Below are 22,597 nucleotides of genomic sequence, written 5' to 3' on the forward strand. Positions count from 1 at the left end.
CTTTTAATAATGGGTAAATTAGGTTTAGGTCCGCCATTTTTGCGTTTCTTTTTGTGCGGGTTATTTTTGGTATGCCAAGCTGCCAGGAAGAAAACAATTTATGCTCTTCATAAGCACGACACACTTGGTCCTTAGTTTCTTTAACATCAACCACAGTTCAAAGTATTTTGGCTTGATAAAAATATATATTTGGCTTTAACTGGGTTTACAGGCCCTTCATCTTTGAGGTTTACTAATTTTGCATATTATTTGGTTTACTTTTTTCTTTTTCTGTTTTTGTATAGAGATAACATGGATAAGAAGGAGCATTTGGACCGAAAGAACAAACATGTTATTGATTATGACGAAGATGAGAAGAAAAAGCATGTTATTGATGATGATGAATATGAGAAGAAAAAGAAGGTTGATGCTAAGGGAGCCACCTCCATTCTTGAGGGAGTCAGCCTGTCACATATCTATGGAATCAAGCCCCATCACCTCCAAAACGAACTAGTGGAGAAGATACTGCCTCGCCTAGATGTCAAGTCCCTGTTGAGATTTCAGCTTGTATCGAAAGACTGGATGTCCATGATAAGAAAACCTGAGTTGACCATGCAGCACAAGGAGATGAAGCCCAACCCCAATTACCTCTTCCTACTCACTTCAGCCTCAGAGGCCCGGCCCGAAATCTGCTTTACTCGTATTGAGGTCCATCCCTATAGAAAGAGAGCTAAGCAGGAGATTATTCTGAACGTTTCCCATCACATTACCGAACCAGAAATTCCTAATCATAGAGAATATAGCCTGCCGAATGCTTCTGTTACATTTAGATCTCAAGCCGTCAATGGATTAGTGTGTACATTTGGATCGAATGGCCAGGTCTATAAGGTATTTATCCTCAATCCTTACACCAGAATTCTGCTCACCCTGCCAGATGGTCCCCCACAGCGTCCTCACTTGCAGTCCCCCAGCCATTTCCATAATCAAATTGCATTTCATTTTGGGTTTGATCCAAACCGGGAAGAGTACAAGGTATTGCAAGCCCAATGGGCTTTGGAGGGTGCTACTGCTTCGTACAGTGTCTTTCCTGGTGAAGTTCTTGAATTCAAATTGTGCATAATTACCCTTGGCTCCACTGAATGGAGACAAATAGAGCCTCCTCTCTTTCTGACCGCCAACGAAGCTTACGATTTTCTTGACAATACCAACAAGTCTCTATTCGTGCGTAGAAGTGGAAGTATGTATTGGCTGTATTTTCATTCCATTTTGGCATTCGACGTCGGGCTGGAGACCTTTAGTTTAATCCAAGTTCCTCAATCATTTAGCTATCCTTGGTGTATTTCTTCGGAATTTAGTTTGGTTGAGGTTGAAGAGAGCCTAGCTCTAATATGGAAAGACAAGCTTGGCCAGCCAAGGCTTTCGATTCGCAGGCATGACAGTTGGGAGACTAGGGAAGAAGATTTGATTTCCTGTTGGAAATCAAATTTTCATAAAACTCTCTTCCCGATAAGTCCTAGTTTGATAATGGCGACTGAGCACTATCCAAGAAGGATTAGAAAGTTTGTAGGACTGGAGCTTCTAGATGTGCCTACCAAAACAACTCGTATGTATGAGTTAAAAATCAAAGCACCTCTTCGATGTACACCACAGCAATTTGTTGAAGCTCAGAAGCAACGTAAGCATATAGAGGTGCCTTTTCCACATGCATGCTCCATCGTGCATTATGAAGAATCTTTTATGATACCACAAGCAGCAGCAGGACCAGCAACACCAGCAGCACCAGCAGCACCAGCAGCACCACCAGCAGTAGCAGCAGCAGCACCAGCAGGACTAGCAACACCAGCAGCACCATCAGCAGCAGCACCAGCAGGACCAGCAACACCAGCAGCACCACCAGCACCACCAGCAGGTTAACTTTATTTACCTTCAAAGACTTTCACTTGTATTTTGAATGGAAGGAGAAACTTAAGAATGTATCAGCTGTCCTTATGGCATATGAAGTTATTGAATTTGAATTTGAATTGGTTTTAGTTAGTTAGTTTGTCTGTCTGTTGTTAATTGAAATAGATAAGTAGAATTGCGTGCAATCTGTTGGATGAGAATATTTTGCATATGGGAAAATATATTGACACTTCTGTTTCGTTTCAAATTGACGAATGTTACCATATGCATATGAATATATTGTATTGTATGTTTAGATCATGCAATTACTTGTATTATATCACACAGCAGGTATCTGATGTTGAGAAGTATACAATTCCCCTGAGTTACTGTAATTAATAGGGAAGTTGCCAGAAATTGCAAAATGCTTGTTGGATTTAAGATGTGGTTATGCAAGTACTCTTATGTTCTGAGTAACAAGTATATAGTTATCGTGTGATAAACAGATTGTGATGTTTGGATTTTGTCAATCATTTGAGAACTTAAGCATTCTTATAGAAATTAAAGGAATGTGAGAGGATGATATGTTTATTTTCAGAATAAACATGTGTGAGTGTACTAATTTAGACATGACATTAATTAAAGTGGGATGAGAAAGGCACTCGTGCCTGTGTAATCCATTTGGGCATGAAGGCCATTGTATATCAGAAGTTGGAGTGCCGTTAGTTTTCCTCCAATTTTCACCAGATTGTGTGCTTGGTGTGGTTGTTCAAATCCAAAAGATTCATATCCCTGGGTTTGGGCTTTGCCCCTTATGTTACCAAAAAAATAAAATAGAACAGATACATCCCTTGTCATCTTATGCGTGTTTCGATGATAAGAGACAAGTTCGTTTGTTTCTTTAATTATTTTCTTTGATATAGAATTATATGTCTCTGTGCTTATTTTCTTTGATATAGAATTATATGTCTCTGTGAAAATATAGAATTATATTTTCTTTGCAGTTTGGATATATCTGTTCAATCGAACAGAATTTATTTATTTATTTTTTATGGGCACATCCCAACTTGCGGGTGTTAGGCAAGAAACATAAATACAGTTATGTGTTAATGTCCAGTATGGTATTGTATCAAATGGAAGAGGGTTCGCCTTGTTGGAAAGTTTGCGTTTGGACCTGGAAAATAAGGTCATGGAAAGATGCAAACCGATGCATATGCTAATTACAAATAACCACTATTTCGGTGGTTTCAAACTGATATGCTTGTTAGATTTGAATCTGGAAAAAGAAAAAGAAAAACCTGATTTATATGATGTCTCTATTTGTTTTGGTTCATGGATAACAGCTTGAATTTTGTTCTTTTCTTCATTTCAATCCTTTTTCGTTACGTGGGTTAATTTGGGTTGTACTAATACTAACAAAACATTGTAACGTATGTATGTTTCTATGCTCTCGACTTGGTGTGTCGTATCCTAGGTGTTTTAGTTCATGCACATGAGTTATTATAGGTAACAATTTTTATTTTTGTTCACCCTATGGTAGAGGTATATTATATACTCTTGTAAATCTTAATATATGTTTTGGGGGCTAGAGGTTCTTAATATATGTCTTCACCCTATGGTAGAGGTATATTATATACTCTTGTAAATCTTAATATATGTTTTGTTTTCATAACAACTCTTTGTTATGGGTTCTTAATATATTTTTAGTTGGCTATGGGTCCTTGGAAAATGAATGGGAATTGGAGATTTATTTTCTGGGTTTTTTTGTAACCTACAATGGTCATTGGAGCAAACCGTCATTTGTATTGTCGTTATACGTTGATAATTCTGTAACTTCCATCATATGAAATTTGGATTGCATTTTGAAGAACAATTTTCTGGGTTTTGGTAGCTTAAAGATGACGGTTATTGGAGTTATCGTTGTTTGTATTACTATAACACGACGATCATTTTGTAAAAATTGTCGTTTGAAACTTGTATTGCATGCTTTTTTTAAAAAAAAAAATTATACTCATGTTTGGGCATAAATTCCACGCGCCAACTCAACTGACATTTAGCCCATATCAAAAACAGTGGCTTGGGCTTTGTGTTACCAAATTCAGAAGATAACTCAGATGGGTTTGAAGGTCCAGACCTTTGTGAACCAATTGTAAGGAATAAATTTACAAATTACAGATTAATTGCCATTAATGGTGATTTAATATGGATAAAATCAGTTTTAATTGGTTTAAGTCTAAGCCCATCTTCTAATTTCTCCACAGGCTCAAAATTTGATCATCACTGTTGATCACAACTTCAGAGATCAAGTCAGTAGATTTTGGGAAGATCTTTCTCTCAAAAAACTCACGTGACTCTGAAGTCAAAATTTTCAGCAGGCAAAGGAGGTGATGGGGAGTGGGTGAAAGGGTTAATCGGAAAACCACTTCCCATAACCATTTAATGCTAGAAAAGGAGGGCCAAGTTTCCTTCCTATACTCGTAAGGGCTTTGCATTAGGGCAAGTGGGATTTACAAGAAGATTTGCAAGAGATAAGAGAGTTGTTTGTTAAAAGATCAAAAATTGAGCATCATGAAAACTGACTGTTGATGGGGTTTTCTTGTTAGACTAATTACTTCCCTTTTTTTTGCTTTGGAACAGAGAATCCTGTCAAGCAGAGCTGTCCTCCAGATATTAAGGAAACCCTCATTTAGATTCTCAATAAATATGAGAGGAAGTGAACAAAATAGAGGACAACTAAAAATTCAATCAAAACAAAAACTCTCATGTCATACTGACAAACTCAAACAAGATCATATGATCTCAAAAGACCTTCAAACTCTGAAGCAATCAAACCATTTGCTTTGAAGACCCATCTAGCCCCTAGACAAAAACATGCAGAACTTAGACTTCTTACTCCATTTCAGTTCAAAGAAGTAGTTCACAAAGGAAACGAGACTTCTCTCATTACAAATTTGGTTTAGCATAAGCCAAATCAAGCAGAACTCAGGTTTTTCATAATATGAAAACCTCAACAAATTTACAGAGATGCCTTGATCTCTCAGAATTGCCAGAATAACTCTTGGATGATTCATAATCAAGCAGAGTAGGTACTGTAGTGCAGCCCCAGGCCAGCAGTCATCAATCCAGCCACTTCCAACCCTTTCCAGACTGAAAAGATCTCAATTCTGCCTATCCGACAAGCCTTTCCATGGCTAAATAGATTAAAGCTTTGCTAATCTCAACATTGGATTCGATTTACAGTTGAACCTCATCAGTTGAAGGTGCTGACATTTGCATCCAACACAGATACATCCAGACCAGTCTGAGTCACAGGCAACAATTCAAGCAGAAATCAAAGCCCAATGTTCTGTTGTCCTTTCAAAAGTGGCAGTTCCCTTTTGTTTTAAATTGTGTAATACAAAATTCTCTTTAAAACAGTTTGATTTATCTTCAATATTCATTTTGGCCAGTACTACTAATTTTTACTGTGAGAAATTGTGAAGTCCTCACTAGCCCAAGGCAAGATTAGAACTTACTTGAGAGATATTCCTCACCCAAATTCACAATCGCTTGTTTAAAGTCAATAACTTGGGGCACAATTTATCTATTTTCCATAAGTCTATTAGGGTTTTTAACTGCTAACAGTGGCACGCTCGCACACTAAAAAAAGTTAACTTGTTGACCACAATGGTTTTCAAGCCAATGAGGAATTTCACCCTACTATCACAGGAACTAAATCAAAATGGGTGAACAATTTGGCACGCCTAGTGGGACCTCTTAGCATACATACTCCTAAAGACATCTTTTAAGTGCATGAATATTGGAAGTTCTAGCCAGAATCCACACTTTGCCATAGAAAAAGATCAACCAACTTTCCGAGAAGGACATGAATTAGAAGAGAGTGATGCTAGGCATTCAGCTCATGGCAGTACCAGGAGTAGACGTTCTAGGTCTAGCTCCAGAAGGATAAACCAGATAATGGAGGCTGTGCTCCAACAGGAAGTTGTAGCACAAAGGAGCCAGGACACTCTAAACAACATGAAAGCCATGATGCAATGGAAAGTCAACATGTAGTTCAAGAAGGATCGTGAGGCTGCTATTGCAAGGAATCCAAACCTAGACGCTATAGTCCGGCAGCTAGAACTCCATTTTGGACCTCCACCAGGATTGGCATGGCCATACCAGGAAAATTCCCTCATTGCACAAATAGATGGAGTGCCTGGACCGGCAAAAATCCAGGCTGGACAAAGGGGAGGAGCCCTTGCCAAGAATAGGAAGCTCCAGTTCTTCCAGTAGGTCCAGCACCAATTCAGGCCCTTCAAAATCAGCCAAATCTTCCCACTGTTCCACAGCCAGAAGTTCCACATGGCCAGCCAGTGGCACATTTGCCTGAACAACCAATGATGTTGCCTTACAGGCCTAGAAGGATGGATCCCAATCCATTTCCCCCACTAGCAAGAGGCAGAAGAGGCAGAGGAGGAATTAACCATTTTGCCAACAATAACATAAATAAGCTGAGGGAAACTGGAGAAATCATCTAGATTTCGAATAAGAGGAAGAACATAGGGAGGAAGTCATACCCATCCCATGCAGAATTGAGCAGAGGGCTGAACATAATCAGCCAAAACAGGGACAGAACTTACCTTTAACGCTCTAAATGACATGGGGCACTATAAAGGATGATCAAAGAGGGCGCTAAATCCAGAACAGGAGAGAGGCCCACTTACAAGAAGCCATATCTAGCTTACATTGACTAGATGCCTCTTTCCTCCGGTTTTAAAGCCATATCCAGCAAACACCACTATTTCATCATTGTGGCTACTGATTACATCACTAAATGGGTGAAGGCTAAGCCAATCAAATCCACCACATCTCAAGAGATCATCACTTTCTTTGAAGAATAGATTGTGCACAGATTTGGCATACTAGAATCAATCACAACTGATAGAGGGACTTCTTTCATATCCAGGGAGATGCAAGACATGGCAAGTAGGCTCAAGATCAAGTTACTCCAGTCCACTCCTTACTATGCTTAGGCAAATGGACAGGCAGAATCAAGCAACAAGGTGATCATTAATACCATCAGGAAAATGCTTGAGGAAAATCTCGGGTAATGGCATGAGAAAGTTTCAGAACCTTATGGGCCTATAGAAGTTCAAAGAGAGAGGTGACTGGTATGCTCTAACCTATGGACATGACGCGATTCTACCCATGAAAATCACAGTCTAGTCCATCAGAATTGCCCAGCAACATAACTTAGTGGGAGAAGACTATTCACAGGCAATGCTGCTAGAATTAGAGGGATTTGATACAAGAAGAATTGATACCCTCAACAAACTCTTAGCAGGAAAAAAAAAGCTGTGGCAAGAGCTTATAATAAGGGAGTAAAAAACAAGAGCTTTGAAGAGAAAGAAATTGTCTGGAGAGCAGTTCTGCCCCTTGGATCCTATGTGGCTGGTCATGGAAAATGGTCACCCACATGAGAAGACCCTTTCTTAGTTAAACAAGTCTTAGAATTGGGGGCATACATGTTACAGGACTAAGAGGGAGAAGCCCATGTTGCGCCAATCAATGGCAAATGGTTAAAGAAGTTCTATCCAACTATGTGGGATTCACAAGCAGTGTAAACAGATTCTGGGATCGAAGGAGAAGTGGATAGAACAATTGCTTGACTTTTGAATAGTTGATGTATATATGTGGTTCATTTTGTCTGTTCTGCTTATCTGTAATGTTTGAATGAGGCGAAAATGGCAGAAATAAATATAACTTATCATTCATAAGTGTCATTAATAAATGACTAGGTTTTATTACATAATAGATTTTTCCTAGAGCCCTAGCTTCTTGAGAGTCTCCTACAATCCAGCTTTTTTTTATGGAGATCTCCTTCTGGAGAAGCACTCTTTGATGAATGGAGGCCTCTGTAATCTCTAGTGCTGGCCTTGAAGCTGAGACAATGCTCTGCACAAGGAAGGTGGACTTAGTCTTCGCACCCAATCCATCTCCAAGGCCCTTCTGCCTCTCCCTCAGTGTAGCTAGTTGCTTCTGGAGGTCCTTAATGTGCTTCTCCAGCTTATCAGTGGCAGATTTTGTCTCCTTGTAGTTTGCAAACAATGCATCCAGTTATGCCTTATGTTTCTGATAGTCCACTAGGTTGGCTTCATTCGTAGCCTTGTAAAATTCAGAAGCACTGAAGGAGGGTCTAAGATCTTCATATCGGTTGTGAAGGTTGAGCACATCTCTAGCCAAACTCAGGCTAATCTCAAGGATAGTCTAGGAGCCATATTCTCCCTATGCAGTAGGTCCAGATCCTTCATTAACTTATCAATGGCTTCTTTGTTCCCATCCAGTTCCAATTCAGTCAACTGCTAGATTCTGATTCTATCCATTGCCTCATCCACAGCCTTAGACTTGGCTTTGCTCGGAGTTTCTCCTAGTTTCTCAATTTTCAGCAACTAAGCTTCCAAGTCCATAGCCTCGAACTTTGCCAATTATAGATTAGTAAAGGAGACTGTGGTTGATGAGCCTGGGACAGAATGAAGGAGTATCTATAGAAAATAGTTTCAATTAGTTCTGTGTCAAACTAAAATCAGGAAAGGAATTCTGAGGCCTAGCAATACTTACAGCCACTATCATAAGCTTGAGAGGGCTGGTCACCACAACCAACTCTTCACCAGTTCTGTCCTTTTCAAAGTAGAAAGACAAAAACATTGTTTAAATAACTCCACAAAGACCAAGCAAAATTAAGAGAAGAAAAGAGAAACTACCTCAACTGGTGGAACAGCAGCAGAGTTCTCTACCTCCACATCACCAAACAGGGCCAATTCTAAGTGGGTGAGCTCTCCGCTTTGGACCTCTTGTTGTTTTTTTGGCCAGATCAATACTTTCTACTATCACTTCAGCATGAATCTCCTCCTACAAGGGGACAAAAATCATGTCAAGAGAGGTACAACGCAAAATAAACCAGTTATGCAAGCTGAAGGGAATCTCACCTCTTCATACTCTCCTTTAGTTTTTTCTTTGTCTACCTTTGAGACTTCTTTCTCTCTGTCCACAACATCAAAGGCCTCTTGCAGTTCCTTATCCATTTCTGTAGTTATTGTGGGGGCAGCCATGGGTTCTTCCACCACCTTGGTCTCTTAAGCAACCTATTTTCCAAGTCTCTTCATCTTCGTAGGAGGAGATGAGGGACTTTCAATTGCAAAAATACACAGAGGCAGAGTCAATTCTCAATTCAGAACTAGCCAAAAGAAATGATAGGATTTTTATTTCACAAGATTTACCTGGAGGTTTGAGCTGGACAACACTATCATGGGCCTGAGTAGTCTATTTTCTTTTGTTCTTTCTGGCAGAAGGAGTTGCCTCAGAGGTTTTCTCCTCTGCCAGAGTTTCATGTTCAGAGTCCTCCTCCCCAAGATCCATTTCTAGATGGAGGTGACTATACAAAGAGCAGAAGTTAGAAAACTCAGTCCAGCTAGGAAAAACATGAAGATAGTGTTCAGAACTCACCAATCACTTTCCCAGTATGGACAGTTTGCCCACTGAGGTTGCTTGCCATGGAGGGATCTGAAACAATATAGACAAAACATAGTGAGATCAGCTCCCAAAATACAAGAACTCAAAGTTGAATGGGCAGAACTGATAGTTTACCTTCAATCACCTAGGCATTTATACCCTTAAGCATTTGCACGATGAATTTCTTGGCATATGTTCCAGCGTCCCAATTTGCAAAAAGCACCTTCGTGGCATTGCTTGCATCATACATGTTAGCATGCTCCAATGACTGCATCTTGTATAGGAAGGATTATGAAGATTCAACTAATTTTCCTACTTGTGGTATCTCAAGGTGGAAGGAATAAAAAGATTCAATCTTGAAAGAAGGTGAGCCAGCGAAGGTAGTGTGGTATTTTTCGCCAATTCCAAGGTTAAAATGATGTTTCAATCACATAAGACAGCTAAGAGTTTGACTTAGCATGCTGATAGAAATCAATTGATGTTTATATGTCTCATCCAGCGGATTCCTCGTCTTGAAAACTTATCGATGATAAATGGCCCGAGTTTGGTAAAGAGTCAAGAAACTTGAGATTCGCTCTCTCATCTGATGGATTCAATCCCCACAGTTCTTTAAGTAGCAAATACAGTTGTTGGCCAGTTATCTTAGTTACATATAATCTCCCACCATGGCTATGCATGAAACGAAAGTTCATGATGTTGACCTTATTGATTTCCAGTCCTAAACAATCCGAAAATGATATAAACGTATACTTAGAGCTTTTGATTGATGATTTAAACTCTTTGTGAGATGGGATTAGAGGAGTGTATGATGCACTCATAGGAGAATACTTTGCACTTAGAGGTGTATTACTGTGGAGAATTAATGATTTTCCTGCATATGGAAACTTTTTTGTCCAATATGCGGCGATGACACACCTAGTCACAGGTTGAAAAATGGCCACAAAATTTGTTACATTGGGTATAGAAAATGGATACCAACATATCATCCATATTGGAGGCAGTGTTCAACTTTTAATGGGAAACTTGAATATGACATGCCTCCCGAGCCATTAACCAGAGATTAAGTGTTGCAGATGGTTGAAGGTATTAATTACAAATAGGGGTCGAAAAAAGAGGGAAGTGTTAGTGAAAATGATGGTGACAAAGTTTGTTGGAAGAAGAAGTCAAAATTCTTTGATCTTGAGTATTGGAAATACCTTCCTCTGAGGCATAACCTAGATGTTATGCACATTGAGAAAAATATTTACGATAGTATCATAGGTACATTGTTGGAGATCCTTAGAAAAAATAAAGTTGGGATTGCTGCTCGGTTAGATTTATTGAACATGGGGGTCAAAATTGATTTGCAACCCGAGTATGGAGAAAGACGTACTCGCTTGCTTCCAGGGTCTTGGAAATTGTCAAGAGTAGAGAAGAGAGCTATTTGCAATTCTTTGATATCTTGCCAATATCAGGTGAATAACGGTTTGGTGGCTTCCCACGATTCTGCCTGAAAGGTAATTGGTATCCAATAGATTTAACTTCTAAATTCACAAGTGTAGTAAGAGTAGTTACCTCAAGGATAATCTCAGAAGATTGGTACATTGGTACTGATGAGTTAAAGGGTGGTCTTCATCTCATTGTTTTGTCTTGTTTATAATGGGTCTTCAAACCATTGGGACTTGGATCAAAAATATCTTCGCATGGGTCAGGTGGGTTAGGCGATTAATCGCTGTGATTGGGCAATTGATTGCTTTTCGACAGAGAGCAATTTCGTGCTCCAAACTCAGAACGATCAATCGTGGGCTTTGGACTATCGATCGTTTCTGTGCAGAGGTAAATTTCTTTGTTTCCCAAGTTGCTCCAATTCTGCTCTTCACTTCGTATCTCTCCCTGAAACATAGAATTGGATTATGGGTCATGGAAGAACATCTCATATTCCAGAAAGGTCACATCCAAAGTGACATAGATACATCGCATAGGAGGGTGATAATAGCGGTAGCATTTCTAATAAGTGGCATAACCCATAACAACACAACGAAGTGCACATGGATTAAGTTTGCTACGTTAATTTTTGTGGAGATGAACGAAAGCCACACATCCAAAGATTCGAGGTGTGAATATCAAAACAGAGGACAGGGGACCGTGTTGCGCAAGCACTTATAAGGGAGTTTTAAAGGTCAATACACTAAAAGGCATGCAGTTGATCAGGTGAACTGTGGTGACAATAGCATCATCCTAGTGATGGCTAGAAATATGAGCGCCAATCAGAAGTGTTCGAGCAGTTTCAAGAAGATGCCGATTCTTTCGTTCAACAACACCATTTTGTTGTGGTGTCTAAGGACAAGTCGTCTCATGTATAATTCTATGTTGTTGGAAGTAAGCCTGAAACTCATGATTGACAAATTCTCCATCACAGATTGAGCAAAAATCTGTATTTAAGTATTGAACTAAGTTTTCATCTGTTTGTGGAAGAACTAAAAACGGGAAAACACTTTGTTTTTATTCTTCTGTGAATTAAGCCATGTGATTCGTGTACAATCATCTACAATATGACGAACCATCGAACACCACAAGGAGCAGTGACAAGTGAAGGTCCCCAGACATCAGAGTGAATTAATGTAAACGGAGTAGTACACTTGTACGTACTCAATAGATAGGGCACACAGTGACTGTTGGCTAAAATACGAGTATCACATGTGAAGTCAGAGTCCTTGAAACTTGAGAATAAATTTGGTATAAGATGCTTCATTTAACTAAAAGACGGATGCCCCAATCGACGGTGCCACAACAATATTTGTTTTTGTTTGCTATCAGAGGGATGCATCACACTGTTAGTCATGCCGAGATTGAAGTCATCTACATAATATAGCCCCCCCTCTCTTAGTACAACGACCAAGAATCTCCTTAGTGTGAATATCCTAAAGCAAACAAAAACTCGGATAGATGAGTACACAACAATTCAATTGTTCAGTAAGCTGACTAACATACATCAATTTATTGGATAAAGATGGAACAAGTAAAGTACTAAACAATGAGAGAGATGATGATAGTGCAATAGTGCCAACCCTTATCACAAGATAAGTAACTCAATTGGCGTTAGCAATACAAGTTTGTCGGGGTAAGGTAGTATTTAGAAAATCATCATGATCAAACGTCATATGATCAGCTACATCATAACCGAAGTATGGAATCCATAACTAGTACCATTACTGGTCGTATCGCGTTGTGTTTGATCTTTGAGAGTAGCCCACCATTCGAGGTAGCCACTCAATTTAAAACAAGTCTCACAAGTGTGTCTTGGATCACCACAGTATGCACAATCTCGTCCATGTGTCGAGGTCATTGGTCAGGAAGTCATAATCTGTGCACTGGAAGATGCATAGGATATAGGTCTAGTAGGAATCTGGATCGGGATCTGAGCCTGAGTTGGGGTCGAAGTCAAAATCGGGATCTAGGTATGAATTAGAGACAGTTTCGAGGTCGGGGTCGTCATCGGAGTCGAGGTCGAGGTCGAGGTCGTCGAAATAGGATCCAGATTCAAGATCAGATTTGAGGTCGAAGTCTGCATCTGTAGGAGCTGAGCCACCTGGGAACTCAACTCGGCTATGGTTGTTGAGAATGAGAGAAGGAGTCGGTGGTGCTACCTCCATGAGGGTTGAAAACATCATAAACCTTCATAGCGGCGGCGGGGGTTTGAAACTAGAGTTAGAAATTTCAAGATCGCTGCTCTAATACCATGCTAAAATATGGAACCTAATATGAGAATACTGTTTGTGGGAATTTTCTGTATATTTCTCTCCTTGTAGGAGGTCATATATATATAATACAACGGAGCTTTAGTGGCCAAGTAAATAATAAATTCCTATTTCTATTTACAGTAGGAAATCATAAATTAAAGTAAATCAAATATAATTATAATGGGAATCCTTTGTGTGTAAGGAAAGAAAGTAAATGGTCCAAAAGTAACGCCAACATATGTGCTTGTTCAGGTAGACCAGTTCTATTTTCCTCTTGATTTTATAGTTTTGGATACTCAACCAGTTGTGTATTCTAGTTCTCAAATTCCTATTATTCTTGAAAGACCTTTCCTTGCTAATGCTCTTATTAACTGCAGAAATGGACTTATGCAATTATCATTTGAGAACCTGACATTTGAGCTCAACATATTCAACATATGCAAGCAGCCTGAAAAAATTACATACAAAGAAGTTGACATGATTGATACAATTGTTCATGATTTGTTTTAGTTCTTCTTGTTTTTCTGATCCTTTGCAAACTTGTTTGGTCAATGGTGATTGTGATTTTGCACAAGATTCTAAAATAAATTATATTTATTCATTGTTGGATTCTGCACATGCAAGAAGAAAATGATTGGGTACCAGAATTTGAGGTTTCATAAGGATTTATTTGAAAGTGAATAAGGACTTAAAGATGCGTCTTGGACACCTGGTGCAAAAATTCCAACCCTTCTTATAAATTCTTGCTTGAATTGTTGTGTTTATTTCATTTTTTATATTTATTTTATTTTGTATTTAAGTAATTAGTAGGATTAAAACTCATTTAAATACAAATATATATTAAAAAAATCTTTGTTTTCATTCTCGTTTTCCTATTTTCTTGATTTTGCATGGTGTTACAATTTCTTTTTCATTTGTGTGCTTTACTTAGAATTTTGGATTTTGTTGCATCTTGTACTTTTCTTAGTTCTCTTGGAATTCCCATACATTACATCTTTTGTGCTTCATTGATGGAATAATTTCGAGAAAATGGGAAAAGAACAGTGCAAATAACTTGTATCTTTATCTTCCACTATCTCAATTCCTGCATTTGTCCTAGCCTCATTTTAACAGATGCAGGAATTGAGATAGTGGAAGATAAAGAAAGTTAAAATTAGGTTAGTGGTTAGATTTCGAAAGTTTTTTCTTTTAAAAAAGGCTTAGTATCACAAAACATCCCTAAGGTTTACGAAACTATTAGATTGTATCATTAATATTTTTTTTGTGTCATTCGTGGTCCTCAAGGTTAGTATGTGTGATCACAAATGGTCCATACGGTCCATGCCGTTAGGTTCTGTCAAAAATTCCGTTAGTTGGCAGCACGTGGGTATGCAAAGCGATTCCGTCGATCGGAAAATCTCCAAACCTCTGGTCAAGACTTATACTTACATGATCAGGACATTGAGTGGAACAATTTTTGTTCTTCGACCTACCCCAAAAAGTGGCTGAAAGCGAGGGCCGAAAACCGGCCAAATTTCAATCGCTTATTTGACAACCAAAATGCAGAAATTGATCCTAAACAACACAACCAGCAGCTAGAATGCATTGAGAGGATGAAAAAGCATACCAAGTTTGAAGAAAATGGAGGCTGGAGGTGTCCGAACGAGCTCCGTAAGTTTTTATGTAAAACTGGCCGTAAATCTGCAATTTCTGGTGACAACAACAGTTGAACGAGGCTAAGGAGGGGTGGGGCTAGAAGCAGGAGGAGAAGCGGTTCTTTTGGGACCGGTGCCGCCAAGAACGGCGGCCGGAGGTGGCGGCAGTGGAGCCACCGGCTAGAGCAAAAAAAAAATGTCGAGGGGAGGGGGGGAGGGTTTGGCGAGAGGAGAGAGAGAGAGAGAGAGAGAGAGAGGAAATGAGGGCTTTTCAAATTTTAATAAACCCTTTTCGAAAAAATTACGATTTTACCATTAAGCTTGTTTTGATCGTAACTTTTTCGTTATAACTCCAATTCGAGCTCACTACAAGTCTACAGACTCATCTCGATACGATCTACGTAAAGTTACCAGTCATTTTCCCAAAATCTTTCCGGATTAAAAAGTAACCAAATTACCCCTATCCCAAGGACAAAATTGAAATTTCACAATTAATTAAATTATTAATGAATAGTCTTACTTTGGTTCGAGATGTTACAAACCGGTTATATTCTCTTGTTCTCAGCACACACACATCCTTTGGAGTCACTAAACTCCTCGCAACTCCAAGAACAACATCGTTGTCTAGGAGTATTGAGTCGTTTACCATAACTGGCCCTCTTGAGGAACCAAATTAAGGTAGCCATACGGGAGCAACTTCTTACCCTCATGTCTGAGTTGGCAGGGCTAGATTTAGATGAGAGAAAATGAGAAAGACAACGCCATTTCCTTTTTTATTTGTATTTATTTATTATTTTTGGGGATAGCACACAAGAAAGTTTTTCTGCAACCATGGGTCTTCTTAACCTACGAAATGACTGTACCCAGACTAAGCTACCTTAACCACCTCAAGTACTTGACATCTACTGCTCAAAGCTGCTTTGACGCCTCCTTCAAGAACACAAGTCTCACAGAGGCCTCTCAGTTTTATTCTTCTCTGATTCAACAATGTCTGCACACAAGGTCGTTACTAGACGTGTGAATTGTCCAAACCCATATTATCAAATCCGGTTATATACGCCTCCATATAGGCAATAAGCTTATTGATCCGAGTTTAAAGTGTGGTAGCATTAACTATGGCCGCAAACTGTTTGATGAGTTGCCTAACAGGCATGTATTCATGTGGAATTCGATGATCTCTTCTTATATTAGCCATAAGAAGAGCAAGGAAGGAATTGGGTTGTATGAGAGGATGGTCTTAGATGGAGTGTACCTCGATGAATACACGTTTTCGTGTGTTTTCAAGGCTTTCTCTAACCTGGGACTTATAAATGAAGGGCGGAGAGGTCATGGGTTGTCAGTGGTTTTGGGTCTAGAGGTTTCAAATGCGTTTGTTCGTAGTGGCCTTGTTGATATGTATGCTAAGTTTGGTAGAATGAAGGATGCCCGGCTGCTGTCGAACCGTGCTGTGGACAAGGATGTTGTTTTGTTTATGTCGTTAATTGTGGGTTACTCTCAGCATGGTGATGATGTGAAGCTCTAGAGGTGGAACATGATCAACCAAGGAATTAAGGCTACTGAGTATACTATTGTTAGTATCTTGATCACTTGTGGGAATTTAGAGGATTTAACTAATGGTAAATTGGTCCATGGTCTTGTTATCAAGTCTGGTTATGAACCCGCTGTGGCTTCACAGACTTCACTCCTAACTATGTATGCTAGGTGTGGGTTGATTGGTGATTCTCTAAGGATTTTCAAAAGATTTCCAAATCCAAACCACGTAACTTGGACATCTCTTATTGTGGGACTTGTACGAAACGGCAGAGAAGAATTAGCTTTGACAAAGTTCAGAATAATGATCCGCAACTCAATAATTCCGAATTGTTTAACGTTGTCTAGTGCTCTCCAGGCATGCTCAAGCCTTGCTATGATTGACGGAAGGAAAACAAATCCATACCATGGTGACAAAATTTGGATTGGATAGAGACATATATGCCGGTGCTGCTCTCGTGAACTTGTATGGGAAATGCGGAAGTACAGAGATGGCAAGGTCTGTTTTTTTATGCTTTAATTGACATTGATGTGATATCCACGAACTCCATGATATATAGTTACGCCCAGAATGGATTTGGGCATGAAGCACCTGAACTTTTTAATAGTATGAAAGAATTGGGACTTGAACCAAATGAAGTAACAATTTTGAGTGTTCTCTTGGCATGCAACAATTCGGGATTAGTTCATGAAGGATGCCAAATCTTTGCTACTATTACGAATAATCAAACTACCGAGTTGACGAGATCACTATGCTTGCATGGTTGATTTGCTCGGCCGTTCTGGGAGACTTGAAGAGGCTGAAGCGCTAGTAAAACAAGTCGGAAATCCAGATGTAGTCTTATGGAGGACACTGCTAAGTGCATGTAAGCTTCATGGAGAGGTAGAGATGGCAGAAAGAGCTGTAAATAAAGTGCTTGAACTTGCTCCAGGTGACGAGGGGTCTCAATGAGGGATTTAAAGTTCAAGAAGAATCCTGCAATGAGTTGGGTTGACGTGGATAGGGAGGTCCACACTTTCATGGCTGGAGATTTGTCCCATCCAAGATCTAGAGAGATCAATGAAACTTTAGAAAAATTGATTGGAAAAGTAAAACTATTGGGTTATGTTCCTGATACAAGATTTGTGTTGCAGGATATGGATGAGGAGCTAAAGAAGAGGTCTTTGTACTATCACAGCGAGAAGCTAGCCATTTCGTTTGCTCTGTTGATGAGTAGTAATAAAAATACCATTATCAGGATATTTAAGAACCTTAGAGTTTGTGGGGACTGTCATTCCTGGATAAAATTTGTAACCAAAGTTAGTGGTAGAGAAATAATTGCTCGGGATGCCAAGAGATTCCATCATTTTAAGGATGGACTTTGTTCCTGTGGAGACTATTGGTGAATACAATTCAGATGCATTGAAGGTCCCATGTGAAGCTGTTGTCAGTTTTACTGTTAGATTGGCAAGACTATTGATCTCGTCTGCTGATTGATTGACCAACTGTTTGTTTGGCTTTAATTAATCACTTTAGGTTCCCTGTGTTGGAAGCTGCTCCCAAACGATTGATCTTCATGGATGCACACTCTCAGTATTCGACACATTCAAGGGTCTTGGAAATGAAGGTACTTAATTAAATTACAAAAGGATCTGTGTTTTCAAGATGAAATAGCAAAATTAATATGAAAAGTTTGCTATACTCAGTTTTTGTCAAGGACATTCACACCAAATATGGATTATTGATGACAAAATCCTAAGTTCCATATGTCCTTGTTTTTGGTCCTTTGCACATTTAAGTTTTTAACCAATTCTACTTTGCATTCTGCAGATATGCGTATAACCTGGATTGCTCGGTTGATTGAGCTTTTCTAATTTATAATTGATTCTTTTTATATTTTATTAATAATTCAACAGCTGCATTGCAAGCTACAGATCAATTATTTTGTCCATGCGGTTGTGATCACTATTAATGACTGGTGAGGACTGAAGTAGAAATCTGTTGAATGTAGAGATGAGTCCATTCTAATTTGATAATAAAAAGAGTTTTGGACAATAATTATAGGTTGAAAACACCAAATGTCATTAAATGGTCGAATTAAAGAAACCCATTGATAATCAAGTAGGGTACATGAGAGAGCGTTCGATACAAGAAAATTTTCTTCTGTTCACTTTGTTTCCTGCTATGCCTCCTTCATTGTAATACATCGGATGCGTAAATGAGCGATGCTTTATACATAGAGATCTTGAGATATGATACATGAGCACCCCAAATAAGTTCTCTGTAGTTGGGTTTTGACATTTGCTTTTCCAAACTCAGATTGCCAAATGATATAAACAGCTACGATGGCAACAAAATTGTGTCCACTTGTGCACTCACTTGAACCGAAGAGCTTCTTTTGGCCTCCCCAAGAGAGATAATACTGTGGCTGAGATATGCCTCGATGAGAGTCCTGCTTCTTCAAGCTGATCCTGGGGTGCTCCATGATCAATGTATCTATCAGGAAGTACCATTGCTCTCAACTGCAAAGAAAACTCCCGTTCTTTTGGCGTTAGCAAAGAGATAAAACGATTAAAAAGAACAAAAATCAGTAATGTTATAAAAAGTACAAAGAAATATAGTACCTTGAGTGGTCCATCTAGAATACCACTTAAACTTAGGAAGTGGGATACATGAGACCCAAAACCTCCAATTGAACCTTCTTCAACTGTAATAAGGATTTCATGCTCCTTGGCCAATTGCTTGATTAGATCTGTATCCAGAGGCTTGCAAAATCTTGCATCGGCTACTGTCACCAATATGTCCCTGGTTTTCAGCATGCTTGCAGCTTCGACACATTGTTGAACTATAGAACCATACCCCAAAATTGCAACTCTGCTGCCTTCCATCAGTATTCTTCCTTTACCAATCTATTCAATAGTTGAAGAATTTCAGCTATCTGTTCCATATCCTCAATAAATTTGAGTTTCATTTCATTTATACTAACCTCAAGTGGGGTTCCTTTGTTATTAGCAGGAAGAAGTGATCCAATACCATTGCCTCTTGGAAACCTGAAGCAGCTAGGTCTGTCATCTATGGCTGCTGCTGTGGCGACCATGTGCATCAGTTCAGCTTCATCAGATGGAGCCATAACCACCATGTTGGGCAAGCAAGCCATGTACGTGATATCAAATGCTCCGCAGTGGGTGGGCCCATCTGCACCAACCAAGCCAGCTCGATCCATTGCAAAGCGGACTGGTAGTTTTTGAAGATCTACATCATGAACCACCTGTATACCCATTACAAGTCATCAAGCACTGATTTTATAGAAAAAACTAACTTTGAAAAACAAACCACAATCACCTATCCTCTTTTATCTGCTCACCTGATCATATCCTCGTTGCAGGAATGATGAGTAGATAGCACAGAATGGCTTGAGACCTTCTGCAGCTAATCCAGCTGCAAATGTAACAGCATGTTGCTCAGCAATCCCCACATCGAAGCAACGATCTGGAAACCTCTTCTGGAAATAATTGAGACCAGTGCCACCACCCATTGCTGCGTGGATGGCTACAACTTTGTCATCTATTTCTGCTTCCTTTATTAAAGATTCAGCAAAGTACTGAGTATATGAAAGTGTAGAGGATTTGGTCTTAAATTGCTGGCCTGTTCTGGGGTCAAATTTGACAACACCTGAAAGTATAACGAAATAAGGGTCAGTATAAGAATTCTTAGCGAGTATGGGATCATAAAGTTCAAGTCTCACCATGCATTTTGTCAGCTGCAGCCTCGGCTGGGGGATAGCCTTTTCCTTTCTCTGTCATGATGTGGATTAAAACAGGACCTGGGGCAGGCATGGCTTTCACTCTCTGGAATATGGTAACTAAGTCTGAAACATTGTGCCCATCCACTGGACCAATATAATATAACCCAAGCTCCTCAAAGAGAGTGGACCCAGAAGCACTGATCATCCCCCTTGCATACTCATCTACTTTTGCTGCAACCTGATGCGTTTGGCCTCCAATTTGCTTCGTGATGCTCTTGGAAAAGATATTTTCAAAGTCAGATCTTGAAATAAGGCTAACAGGTCAGGATAGGAAGGAATCATTATTCGTAAGCTTAGAGGTTTACCTTTGCAGCCTCACGAAGCTTGCGAAACTGGGTGCTTGATTGGAGCTTGGTTAGAGCACCGCTGAGGGCTCCAACTGGCATTGCAGGGCCATCAAGTGTGGCGGTCGGTAAAGAGACCTGCTTATTGTCATTCAGTATAACGATCAGGTTCGAATCAAGGAATCCTGCATTGTTCATGGCTTCATATGCTTGCCCTGCAGTCATGGCTCCATCGCCAATCACTGAAATGATATTGTTATTCTTCCCAAGTAGGTCTCTTGCGACTGCCATGCCTGCCAATATTTTTGGAGAGAAACACAAAGTTGGATGAAATTAGAAAAGTGTTCATCTATTATGTTGGACATGTATTTTAAAATTGAGATTGAAATAGGTACCTAAACCAGCAGATATGCTTGTAGAACTATGCCCTGCACCGAAAGCATCGTAAACACTCTCATCCCTTTTAGGAAAACCTGCAAGGCCTGAAGTTTTCCTGATTGTGTGCATCTTGGATCTCCTTCCTGTCAGAATTTTATGAGGATATGCCTGCACAAGTTATTGTGAATAGATCAGTACATAGTTTAATGTCTTTCGATAAATTTATTCGAAATAAAAACAGAATTTTTCTTTTCGATTAAACTAGAAATGAATGTTTCTTGCACCTGATGACCAACATCCCATATGATCTTGTCGTCAGGGGTGTTGAACACATGATGCAGTGCCACTGCCAGCTCCACCACACCTAAGCTTGAGCTCAGATGTCCTCCCGACTGTGAAACACTGTAAACAATATCTACTCTGAGCTCTGCTGCTAGTTGTTCGAGATCCTGAACAACAACAAAAACCCACAATTATCATAACAAAAAGGAGCAAAAATGACAGAAACACCAACACAACAAAACTGCTGCCTACCTACCTCTGTGGATAGATTCTTCATGTGAGCTGGGTAATTGATTGTGTCCAGCAATGGCGTGCCTGGTTTTTCACCGGAGTAATCGATATTCCATCCGTCTTTTCCTTTTCTGATCAGCTTTCGGTCCTCCTCGCCGTCTGCGTTACCAGCAGAAGCCTTCAAACACAGCTGCCACAGATGATCAAAGCAACCATTGGAACATCAATAAACATAGTCTTTCGACACAACCCACATCAGAAGACAAATAAAAGTACAAAGAATATATCAGCAACCCAAAAAGGAAAGCCAAAAAAGAAAGTGAGGAAAATGAGAAGCATCTGCTTTGGTTTTCAGAACAGCATAATAATAACATGGATATCATGGAGCCCATTTGCAAGAAGAGCAGCAAAACAGAGAGGAGCAAATGGACATGTAATCTACTAAACCTGTTTTCTGCAACTATGATTTAGCCTTGGATTTGGAGTCTTGAGGCATGGAGAGAGGTATGGGTTTGGTCTAACAAATAAGCCAGAGACCGCCATGGCTAAGCAAATCCAGTTTAGAGACAAATTAATGGGGAGGAGAAGAGAAGGTTGTGAGAATTTTAAAGTTTGGGACAAAAACCAAGTTTATTTATATCGTTGGTGATGCCACGGAAGAGGGAGCCTATGTGGCAAAAAAAATATAATGTATCTAATTACTCTGCGTACATATTTAAATAATGAGAAGCTATCAATGATTATAATCTCTTTTTGGGAAAATGGTCAAAATAAGAAAAAAGTCCAAATTTCTTCTAAATAAGAAAATTATTCCTTTTATGCCAAAATAATAAATAAAATAAAAACAATTTCCATTTCAATAATTAAATAGGAAGTAATCCAACCTCATGCTTTGCATTCTTGTTTTTATACAATGCATGGGTTTTGAATAAGTACATTTTTTTAGTTGTTGAACCAAATCAATTATTGCTTTGCCATGCTTGATTTAGAAATAATGTTGTAACAATATTATAAAAAGAAATGGTGAAAAAAAAAAAGCTTGATTCATGCATGCCTAGTGAATATTTAGCAAAGACCCCTTTTGTTAAGGCTTTTTTTGTGTGGATTATTTAAGCGTTAGATTCTGATAATAATAATCGTTTATGAGTTAATTTTTTTATAGAAATAATTCATGAGTTTAATATTTGTGAATCTAGACTCGATTTTGATATCTTTTAAAAAGAAATTACTGAGTCCAAAAACTAACGAGTTAAACAAGCTAAACATGTGACATATATGACACTTTGGATTGTTTCGATTTCCTTCAGTTTTTTATCTTTAGAAAACGAGAATCTACATGATTAGCTTGTTAAAACCGTTTTTGGGAAGGCATGTTTGAGAGTGCTTTTGGAAGGGTTAAAAAT

General features: G+C 39.1%; 1 protein-coding gene and 1 pseudogene across 1 annotated transcript; one reads left to right on the forward strand and one right to left on the reverse strand.

Annotated features, from left to right (window-relative positions):
* Window positions 15,299–18,181, forward strand: LOC18773277 (annotated as a pseudogene).
* LOC18773628 (probable 1-deoxy-D-xylulose-5-phosphate synthase 2, chloroplastic) lies at window positions 18,273–21,870 on the reverse strand. The gene is made up of 10 exons (XM_007207978.2): window positions 21,642–21,870; window positions 21,220–21,384; window positions 20,966–21,130; window positions 20,699–20,849; window positions 20,325–20,596; window positions 19,960–20,233; window positions 19,579–19,886; window positions 19,201–19,482; window positions 18,839–19,123; window positions 18,273–18,736 (listed from the first exon to the last, which is right to left on the reverse strand). Exons 1-10 carry the CDS (start codon window positions 21,735–21,737, stop codon window positions 18,590–18,592), a joined length of 2,145 nt encoding a protein of 714 aa, XP_007208040.2. The 5' UTR covers window positions 21,738–21,870; the 3' UTR covers window positions 18,273–18,589.

This window comes from Prunus persica, chromosome G6 (genome assembly GCF_000346465.2).
Source record: "Prunus persica cultivar Lovell chromosome G6, Prunus_persica_NCBIv2, whole genome shotgun sequence".
Taxonomy (NCBI): Eukaryota; Viridiplantae; Streptophyta; class Magnoliopsida; order Rosales; family Rosaceae; genus Prunus; species Prunus persica.

Coding starts and splice junctions, on each gene's coding strand:
- LOC18773628 (XM_007207978.2), bottom strand. CDS start 21,737: ATGGCGGTCTCTGGCTTATTTGTTAGACCAAACCCATACCTCTCTCCA. Junction 20,597..20,698: donor AAGCATATCTGCTGGTTTAG/GTACCTATTTCA, acceptor AAATATTGGCAG/GCATGGCAGTCGCAAGAGAC. Junction 19,887..19,959: donor TGCAGCTGACAAAATGCATG/GTGAGACTTGAA, acceptor TTATACTTTCAG/GTGTTGTCAAATTTGACCCC.